This window comes from Ursus maritimus, unplaced genomic scaffold, assembly GCF_017311325.1.
Source record: "Ursus maritimus isolate PB19 unplaced genomic scaffold, ASM1731132v1 scaffold_19, whole genome shotgun sequence".
Classification (NCBI taxonomy): Eukaryota; Metazoa; Chordata; class Mammalia; order Carnivora; family Ursidae; genus Ursus; species Ursus maritimus.
In genome coordinates this window covers 871,678-882,201 of record NW_024424341.1, presented here as the reverse complement: position 1 = coordinate 882,201, position 10,524 = coordinate 871,678, and the positions used below count along the sequence as shown (strand labels likewise).

The window sequence follows — 10,524 nt, the reverse complement described above, 5'->3', positions numbered from 1 at the left end:
GCCCCAGCCCCCCCCCCCCCCCCAGTCACTCAGACGGGCTTTCCCCGCATCCTTGGAGGCCTCGTGCTCCTGAGCTGACACCGTTCAACACCTGCAGGACGCCGGGGTCTTCCGCCAGCTGGCCTCCCTCCACTGTGTCCGTGGCAGGAGCAGGAGGGGAGGTGTCAGAGCGAGGGCAGGCTTCCCGGCCCCTCTGCTTGCAGCTGGACATGCCCACGGCCTCATGGGGCCGGCCACTAGGCCCATGTTCAGAAAGGATTGGCCTGGGTCAGCTGAGGCAGCCCACCCTGTGCTCTGCCTCCTACCTCGTCTCTCTGGCCGGTGATGGTCTCCACCACGAGAAACCCCCAGAAACATCCACGCCCTCGCTGGACGCGTCCACGCTGTACGGAAGGCCTTTCAACTGGAGATGTGGGGAGTCTACCTTCAGCTCCACCTGAAGCCCTGCCTGGTCTGGAGCCTGAGAGCTCAGCCAGCCGCCATGTCACATTATCATGGAGAGAAAACTGGGGAAGAACACCTAGAACTTGATATTTCATGTAACAATCTGAAATACTGAAAATCACAGTGTCTCTGGGAAGGACACACACAGATAAGCACAGTCCCTCGGATGGTTGCAGCCTTGCGGCACTAAGGGCTGGCGTGTTCTTGCCCCACGTTACAGAGGAAGATACGAGAAGGCGCTGGGGGTCCAGCAGCTCGGTCCAGGCCCCCCTGGGGCTGGCCGAATGGGTCCACCCCCCGCAGCCCAGCTTGAAGGGCTCGTGGCTGGGGCAGCCTCTGGGGGCGGCCGCTGCGTCTGTGATAATTCGTTTTTGCAGAGAAGCGGAGGGGAGGGACCGGCTCTGCCACGAGCTGCGGCTGGCCCTGAATGTTCTTGGTGACGTGCGTGTGAAGTATTTCATAGTTTAAATGAAAGAGGGGCCACGGAGACAAGGCGGGAGACAACCGAGGAGCACGGTGGAAGCCCAGGTGCCGTGAACGGGTCCGACCTGTCCCTCCCATCTTCCGGGTCCACCGACTCAGAGCAGCCTGCCTGTGGACGGGGGCCGCGCATGGAATGTTCTGTATTCCCACAGCCAGAGTACAGGAGAAAGAAGCCAGTGCCGTTGGCTTTAATGCTACGTTTCTTTAAATCTGATCCTTTCTCAGGTATTCAAAGTTAACAATTATTAAGGTATTTTGCATCCTATTTTTGCTCAAAGACTTTGAAAGCAGGCGTCAGGGCTCAGGCTGGGGGTGCACGGAGGCTCAGAGGGGCCCTGTGCTGAGAGGCGAGGCCCCGCTGTCCTCATCCTCGGGTGGAGGCTGGGCTGCAGGACTGTGGGTCCAGCTGTCTCTGGGTGGCTCCGGGAGGACGGGCGGGCGGGAAGCACCTGGTAGTTTCGGTTTCCGACAGGAAGCTGCCTGCTCCTATCTCCCTCGCCCCAGCTGCACCCTCTGCCCTGAAGCTCTGGGTGGCAGCCCCACCCGGAGAGCCCCCAGGTGGGGACAGCCCCTCTCGCTGCAGACAAGGAGGGCTGACTGAGGGGCTGGGGCCAAGCAGAGCCCCTCGAGGCCTCCTGGGCCTCCCAGCACTTGGAAGCGTGAAGACCCTCAGGGCCACGAAGGTGGGGAGGGGCTCTGACTTGCATTTTTGTCACCTGTCGCCCGCTTTTAGGATGTATGGTCCCAACCTTGATGTAGAGAATGTTGTGGTAGGGGGCAGGACCAGGCTGGACGTCTGTCTGTCCATGTGTCCAGGCCTGGCCAAACATCAGGACAATGCCCTCCAGCCAGGGCCCCGGGAGGGAAGTGGCAGAAAGCAGGGGCCACTGAGGACGGTCAGCGGCAGTAAGGAGGCCAACTGCTGTCCGTCTGGGCTCTGACTCTGAGCTCCAGGCTTGAGCGTTGGGGTCCCACGCCCTGGCCGGTGGAGCCCCACACAGACTGGGTGCTGGAACCCTTGGGTCTCGTCTCAGTAAGGGAGCCCAGTTGTGAGGAACCCCAGCGCCCAGCCCTGCAACAGAGGGGCCCCATTTCTGAGGAAACCCCGAGTCTCGTACGGGGATGTTTGGGGCTGCGTCGGGCTGGCCTGAGATCCGAGGCCACGGCAGCTTGCAGTGAGGGGCGCAGCCCAGGGGACAATGGGCAAACATCCCTCCTACCCCTCCCGCTGGCCCTTCCTCCCACTCCACTCTCCCTTGTAGGGTCTGCGAGGTCGGGGCTTTCCACAACACTCAAAATGCACCCCAACTTGGGAGGGAAGGAGGAAGCTCTGGGAGCCGCAGGGCGGGGTAAATTGCCCAGTTCCTTCTCCACTGGACTCTCTCAGCCGCCCCAAGTGGCCTTTGAGGGAAGGGCCTGCAGGGGGTCACAGGCAAGCTCCGGGGAGGCAGTGAGCATGGGGAGCTGGGGGGACAAGAGGGAGGGGGAGTCGGGCCCTGGGGCCGGGTGCTGTGCCGGAGCCATCCTTTATCAAGCCCCCCAGCCTCTGGGGGCTGTCGTCCCCACGTCACGGATGGAGACAGGCCTGAGGGGTCATGGGGCTACCAGCCCAGCCCTCCCACCTCGGCCATGGTCTCTCCAGCCTGCTGCCTCACGGCTGAGCAGATAGCCTCAGGGACGCCAGGCCACGCAGGGCAGAGCACGGACCCCTGCCCAGGCCATGTCCGCAGAGCAGTCTCCTCCAAACTGCTCCTGTCCCTCCGGGGCCTCCTCCCCCTGCACCTTCGTCCCTCTTCACAAGGTCCGTAATGCTCCTTGGACCCAGGGGAAGGGCACGGCCAGCAAGAGCGTTAGGCCCTCAGGCTCCCTCCCCTCCCTGGGTCGAGGACACCACAGACAAGGCCGCGTCATTAGGGTAAGGGCTGTAGTGGGGCTGGGCCCCACTCCGCTGTCGGCCCCGTGTGTCCGACCTACAGGCTCATCTGTACCTTTGTCCCCTGAAGGCTGCAAACCCCACGTGGGCAGGTGGCCCCCCACTGCTTCCTCTCAGAAAGGGACCCCTTTCCACACCCACCCCTCTGAGACCACACCAGAGGTCCACAACCTTCTCCAGCCCTCAGCTGCAGGGAGTGGCGCTCAAAACCACTTTGAACATTTTGGTGGTGGGCAGTGATAAACCCGGGGCCACGGTGGGTGCTTTCAAAGGGCTCCCCAGGAGGAGCCGGCAGAGGGGGCTTCGCTGGAGGGGCCCTGGGCTGGGCAGCGCTCTGCCAGCATCAACTGGGACTCGCGGGATCCAGGTGTCAGCTGCACCTGCCTGGGCTCCCTGGGGTGGAGCGAGCAGATCCCACCGTGGGCTCGGGGAGGGTCCAGCTGGGGGCGTGGGATGCTGGGCGAAGCTTTCATATCTGGAGTGGTGGATGCAAAAGGGGTCTCTTTCTTGAGGTCCCACCTTGGGGTCCTGCCCAGAACATGCTGTGTGACCTTGAGCAGGTTTCCTGGCCTCTCTGATTTGTGTCCTCATCTTACAATCAGTCTGATGACGCCTTAAAGGCCGGCTGGGGGAAGCCACACCCAGGCCCAGGAAGGAGCCTAGAGTAGATTTACGCATCCTGCCCCATCTGCCCTGTCCTCTCTGGCAGCCTGGGGAACAGTCCCATGTCCCTGTTCTCAGGGCTTGCTGCGGCCAGTGACGCCCCCAGCACTGTGTCCCGAGGAAAGTGTCAGGTCCACTTGGGAGACCTGCGCTGCCCTGGGGACAGGCCTCCTGGGGCTCCCCTCTCCCCACCAGAGGACTGCTGAGCCCCCAGCGAGGACCAGGCCCTCCCGCCTAGAGCAAAGGTGGCTGTACCCGAGGACGGGTCTGCCCAAGTTCTCCCAGATGCCAGTCCCAGCTGGTGAGCCCACACGGGTGCCACACCCAATTCCCCCTGACCCACCAGTGCTGCAGTTGGGGCAGGGGTTTGCACACCTCTGACCAGAGCCCTGGGCCCCGTGGCCAAGTGGGCACTGGGAACAGAGGGCAGGAAGAGAGGGGGCCATTCCTCCCTCCTGTGGTCTGCTGCCTGTCACTGTCCATACTGAGACTCCTCGGGCTGCAAGGGAGAGGACCCGCAGACCCCCCAGGGATGCCCTCTGGCTAGGAGAGGCTGCCGGGTCTAGCGGGAGCCACCCCATCCTTGTCCCCATTGCCTAGGAGGAAGCTGAGGCCCGTGTGGACACGCTTTAGGGAGGTTCCATTCTCTAGCTACCTGACCCCACCTCGGACTCAACTCTAGGTTCTGAACTGGCCCCTGGATCCAGAGGGCTTGACCTTGCCGGGTTGGGGGCTGGAGGTCAACACAGCTGAGGGGGGTTCAGGGGGATTCCAGAAATCCTCCATGTCCTCAACCAAAGCAGGCCTCTCTGTGGACCAGCCCTTAGGCTGACCTCCGACCCAGACCCCCTGCTGGCCACTTTGGGGAAATGGGGGAGGGTCTCACCCAGGTTCACTTGGTTGTGCCAAGTGACCTGTCCAGCTCCTACCATCTCTAGGAGGCTTGGACCCCAGATGCCCAGAGTAACTGGCCACAGGGCTCCCCACCGTGGGTGTGGGTGCCCTCCAGGTCATCTCTGAACACTTCCCCTCGAGGGCCGAAAGTCAGCCCCCAAGTCCAACTCTGGGCCCTGGCCCTCTTGCTGTGTGACCCCAGCAAGTCACCCTCTATCTCAGGGCCTCGGTTCCTTGTCTGACAGGGGCTGTCATGACAGATTCAGGGTCTGGAGAGCAGCACAGCTGTCCCCAGGGTCCCTGCAGCGGCGTCAGCAGGCACACGCTGTGTGTGGGGTGGTTGACTCTCCTCTGGCATGGGAGGCATTCACTCACATCAAGTACTGAGCACCCTGAGAGCCAGCACTGCCGTGGGCACCAAGGGGACGGCGGTGAGCAGACAGCGGAGCCAGCACACCTGTGACACAGGAGAGGGAAGATAGATACACATGGAGACCCAGGAAATGCTGAGTTTGTCCACTGCAATAAATGGAAAGGGGAAAATGCAGGGGGAAAGAGAGGGGTAAGGGGGTAGCGGGGCGGATGCCTGAGGGAAAGGGTCTCAGGGGGGAACAGCACGGGCAAAGGCCTGGGGGCTGGAAGGACAAGAGTGAGGGGGGAGGCCAGGTGGAGAGAGGAGAAGCCCTCGGAGGGCACGCGTGCAGGTGTGATGTGATCCAGCCCAATGTTTCAGAGGCTCACTCTTGCAAATGAAAATGACAGCGCAGCTCAGCATGCCACGAGAAGCGTCCCCGCCGGCGCCCGCCCCCATCGTGGGCAGCTGTCCGGCGATCACCCTGGGGAGGAGAGGTTTGCCCCCCGCAGCTGTGCACATGGAACATGCACATGGTGCTTTAATAATGATAATCTCACCAGCGCCCACTGCAGTCTGACCTCTGGCCCCATAACAATCGCTACGTATGACCCGGAGTCCACGGGCACCACGGCCAGCCTGGAGATTACCCCCCCAAGGGTCGGTGGCACTCAAAGAGGCCTCTCTTCTCCCCAGGAGCTGTCCCCCCTCCCCTCCCTTGGCTAGCAGCAACCGAGGCCTCACCCAGAGCAGATGTCTCTGGGAAGGAGCACTGGAGGGAGAGTTCTGGCTTAGTTGTAAGCAGCTCTGGCCTCTCCCTGGGGCCACTCTTCCTGGCTGTGCCTCCCCCGGTCAACTGTCGTCACGGAAGTGAAAGTGTGTGAGAAAGCCCCACACAGCTGGGTGCTGAACCAGGTTAACACGGACGCCTCTCTTTTTAGGCAAGATACCTTGAGAAGTGAAAGCCTTCTTGGCCTCCTTCTCGGGGCTGCTTCCTCCAGGAAGCTCTCCTGCATCACACCCACCCTGCAGCTCCAGCTTGCTGGGCTCAAATTCAGGGCTCAATGGGTGGGGAGGACATGGCTGGTTGGTGCCCTTCTGCTGGCCTGCCCCTGGAAGCTGTGGCACGGGGATGGCACGGGGAAGGGACAGGCACGTTCCAGCAAGAAGGGAAGGTCCCAGGGAAAAAACGCTCCATGCTCACTGCAGAAGGGAGGGAGCCCTGCTTTCCCCAGGGAAGCACAGTCCCCCCTCCAGGGGCTTCCTCTGTCCTGACATGAGACTCAGGGGACTGGGGGCTTGGTACATGGAACCAGGCTTCTGGACCAAGTCCAGAGCTCCTATTTGCACAGAGTGCGTGCCCTGCTCCCGTGCTCTGTGCCCTGGAGGAGGGTCCAGGGGACCTCGGGAGATGCTGGGACGAGATGTGGGTGTGTGTCTCCTGAGACACACCAACAGCCCTGCTCTTCTCCCTCTCCTGTGCTCTCTCCCAGCTCCTTCCCCCGCCCCTCCTCACCCCTTGACAAATGATGGTTCCTCATCAAACCGCCCACTCTCCGTCCCTCCTCGTGCTGCTGGATCCCTGCCAGGACCGACTGATCTGGCGGAGGCTCTGGGGCCAGCTGCCCTCCCCAGAGGGGCCCTGCATCCATCTGCAGGGGCAGCAGAGCCACGTTCAATCACATCCCTGCTCTTGCCTGCTGTGTGCCCCTTAGAACCTTGGTATCTTTTTCTGTGATGTTGTCACTGTGTCATGCAGGGCTTGGCAGGCTGTGGGCCACAATCCTGACAGCCCCCAGTGCTGCGTTTGGGGGGAGTAGGAGGTGGGGGACGAGGTCTGTCACCTCGGCTCTGGGGGGCTGCTGGTGAAGGGAAAGGCCCTGCAGGTGCAAGCAGAGCAGGGACAGGGGGCCATCCTCCCCACGGCAACAGTACAGACAATATCGAACAACACAGTTGCTAACGGTACTTTATACACAGACGCAGGTGGATGGACGGTCACGACTGTGTCATGGGTCAGGTGGCCCCTGAGGGGCTCAACCCGTGGCCCTCACTGCAGAGACGGCCTCATGCACGCTCCTGCCCCACACGCCCCAGGCCCTCCCTGGGTGGATCCACTGGCGTCCTGACTGTCCCCGCAAGTGTGGCCAGAGACCGTGGCTGAGTGAGAAGTGGGGAGAAGGGGGGATCCTGGGGGTTGGGCCACGGATAGCCCTGCTCCCCTGGAGACCCTGGGCCTCCCTTGTGGCTGGACCCCTGACCACGGGCTATGACAGAGGTGGACTATATGGGCTCTGGGCACCTTTCCCCAAGTCTGCGGCCTGTGTGCAGATGGGACAGGTGGAGATCTGGTCACCTGGACTTGGGGGCCCCAAATCCAAAGACAAGTGTCCTTCTAAGAAGAGGAGAGGACATAGGGACAAGAGATGCCGTGGGAGGACAGCGGCAGACGCTGGAGGCACGCGGCCACAGCGAGAGCGCCAGAGCATCTGCAGGGTGCTCGGCCTTGCCCACACCTTGATTTTGGACTTCTGGCCTGCAGGGCTAAGCCACCTGGTTTAGGGTCATTTGTTAGAGTGGTCTCAGGAAACCGACAGAGTGGAAGGGCATGCCAGGCAGAGAACGTGCCGGAGAAGAGCCTGTGGTCCAGGGGTAGCTGGATGGGAGACGGTGAGGATGGGGGATGGGCCGGTGCGATGGGAAGGATGAGCCCGTGCACTTGGTGACTGTCATGGCCTCTGAACCCACACCTCACACCAGGAACCAGGTGGCCCAAGGCTGGGCTCGGCCCGGCTCCAGCTCAGGATGGCACCTGCCATGGGATCTTGCCCACATCTGTGAATGCCCCAGTCTGTGTTTGCTTGGACTCTTCCAGGGATGGGATGCTTATTGTCTCCCTGGTCACACTTGAGCTGCAGTCTGCCGCCTGGACCCCACCTCGTCCCTCTCCAGTAACACGAAACAGGCCCGACTCAGTTCTTCCCCAGGCTGGTCATGGTAAGCTGCCCTCCAGCCTCCTCTGCTCCAGGCTACATCAGAGGGCTTCCAGTGCCTCCGGCCCAGCCCCTGCGCCAGGTGTCCTGCTCCTGCTGCCCATTCTGCAAGGGGGCAGCACAGCCTGACCTGCGAAGCGCGCTGCTGGAACAAGCGTCTGCACAGCTCCTGGTACATACAGTAGGTGCCTAATAAATACGAAGTAAACACTCCTCTAAATGGGGCAATTCCTTCCCACCACGCAGTCGGGTCCCCGTGCCCAGAGCGGGTCCACCACCGTGTGGGGTCCTGACCTTTCCCGGGCCTCTGCCAGCAGCGGGGCTGGTGAGGGCCCAGGTCCCCAGCAAGGACCAGTCCCTGGCGCCCGCCTCCCACCTCCCGCCAAGAGGCGTGCAGAGATGTTTGCTCTCTGTCAGAACGGCTTCCCCTTCGGAAGATGTTACTTTCTGTTCTGTTCATAGTTTAGAGACATTTCTTGTGTTTTGGGGTCTCAAAGGTTTTCGTGGACTCTTGGGGTGCCTGTGGGCCCCAGAAAGTGCAAGGTCACGCCGTGCTGCCTACAGGCCTGTCCTGGACCCCCAGGCCCCCAGGCCCCCGAAGTCTCCCCCCACCGGGCCCCACCTGCTGCTTCCTCTGGTGCTGCCGCCCAGCATTGCAGACCCCTGGGGGGTCCAGGGCGGCCTAGGGGCAGGCTGTCCCCCAGTATGTCTGCGGCTGTCCGGCGGGGCCAGGTGATTATGGGATGACAGGGTGTGAGCTCCTACACGTCAGAACACCTCCAGGCTGGGACTCCTGTGCCCACAGAAGCCGCCAGCCCAACGCACTAGCCAAGTGCCCACAGCTCTGTGAAGCCCCCCAAGTGAGCCGTGAGCTCGGGACGCGCAGTGACCACAGGGTCAACAAATTGGCGGCTGGGATTCCGCATCAGAGGCCCCCCCAGACGATCTGCTCTGGGTGCCTGCAGCCCAACCAGCACCGTGGTGACGTGAGCACGGCCATGTTCCGTGACACCTCCTGGCCTCAGATTCCTTCCACGGGTTAGCCCCCCACCCCATCCAAACAGAACAGCAGCAGCAGCCCTCATGCACACCCCCTCTGCCCTGTCCCTCGTCAGCCTCTGGGGAGCTGTTCCCACGGGGGCGGCAGGACAGGATTTGACACACGAGGAAACTGAGGCCCAGGTGAGGAAGGGCTGGTCTGAAGGCACGGGGCAGGAGGAAGAACCAGGCTGCTGGCTCTAGGACGGTGGGGGCTGCCCCAAGAAGGGAGGAGGCCATGTGGTGCCCACCAGGAGCTTGATGGGACCAGAGCCCCAGGCCAGCCTGAGGGGTGGGGGGACCTCCCGGCGGGGATCTTTGAAGCACCGACACTTGGTAGAAGCCAATGGCACACTCGTGATGGTGCGTCAAGGTGGGCTTCCACACACCTGGCGTTCTAGTCTGGCAATGTCAGGTGACTGATGGACTCCGTGTCAGGGGCTGGCCCCTGGACAGCAGCGGGGTGGGGAAAGCAGTCTCTGCAGAGGTGACAGGGGACCCCCGGGTTGGGGGTGTCAGGGGCCCACATGGACTCTGGACATGGCTGTGGAAGTGGGACTTGGGGCTGTGAGCTCTGGAAGGTTCCAAAGTCTCCCTGGACCGTGGCCACATGGCATGGGCTGGGGAGTGGGGCTACCTGCTTTCAGCTGTGCCGGCACCCTGAGTCTTGGGATGAGGTCCTATGAGGCCCCCAGGGACTTTGCAGTGGCGGTCAAGGGGTGTCAGAGAGGCCTCCTCCCAGAGCCAGCAGCCCAGGGGGAGGGTGAAAGGTCTGGGTCCCCCCCCTTTCCTCTGGCACTGACTCCAAAGGGCAGGAGTCTTGGCAGAGATTGCTTATCAGTGGTACTGGGGTTGAGCCCTGGACCATCACTAAATCCTGGGGCTCTGGGCCAGGCCCTCTTCCCTGTGGCCTCAGTGTCCTCATCCCACTCCTAAATCCTGGTGTCTTCCCAGGAGGAGGACTCTGGGTGCCTCCCACCTGTCTGCACACCACCTTCCTCACCAACTCCTGGGACCCTGCCGCTTTGGAAGACGGAGCCCACTCCCTCCTTGGTGGGCCTGAACAGGCCCACCGCCAGCATCTGCCTCAGGGTGGGGCACCCACACCCGGCCTGGCACCTGCCAGGTCCTCCCAGGGCCACCTGTCCCAGCTGTGTGGGACTGCGCCCAGGGGGAGGCTGTGTTGGTGTTTGAGGTGAGTCAACACGGCTGGCTCGTGCTGTCAACAGAGCCGGGCAGGCGGCAGCTTGGAGATGTCATGCTCTGGCCACCTGCTCCCACTGCCCTTCCCCCCTCCCCTGCCATCCCCTTACCTGGGCCGCTCTTCCTGGGACCCCGGGGCACTGAGCAGCTGGTGGACGCCGGGAGCCTGCTGTCCAGCAAGGGGGATGCCTGGGACATGGGTCTGGAGGTGGGTCTGGGAGACAATCCTGGTGCTGGGTGAGAGGCGGGCCGCCTTTGGGGGCCAAGGACGGCGGTGCACGCCCTTCCTGGCCTCGTGGGGCCTTGAGGCAAAGACGAGGGGCCACAGCCAGCCCGGCTTTCTCGCAGCTGGAGTCCTCTGCCCCCCAGACAGCTCTGGGCCTTCTAGCGGCCGCTGCCCGCGGGCCTGGGGAAGGGGCGGGAGGCTGCAGGGGCTCATGTGATGCAGGGCGGGCCTGGGGAGGCGCCGGTGGGGGAGGTCTCCCCGCAGCCTGCAGGCGAGGCAGCCAGCTGTGTCACGG

At 62.8% G+C, this 10,524-nt stretch overlaps 1 protein-coding gene across 2 annotated transcripts in view; it reads right to left on the bottom strand.

The window, feature by feature from the left end:
- CBFA2T3 (CBFA2/RUNX1 partner transcriptional co-repressor 3) overlaps window positions 1–10,518 on the bottom strand; it is an 84,183-nt gene extending 73,665 nt beyond the window's left edge. For both annotated transcript variants that reach the window (XM_040633163.1, XM_040633164.1), the window contains exon 1: window positions 10,114–10,518. In XM_040633163.1, coding sequence (XP_040489097.1) covers window positions 10,114–10,201 — 88 coding nt within the window. In that variant the 5' untranslated portion in view covers window positions 10,202–10,518. The remainder of the gene's footprint in view (window positions 1–10,113) is intronic.
- Window positions 10,519–10,524: the final 6 nt, after the last annotated feature.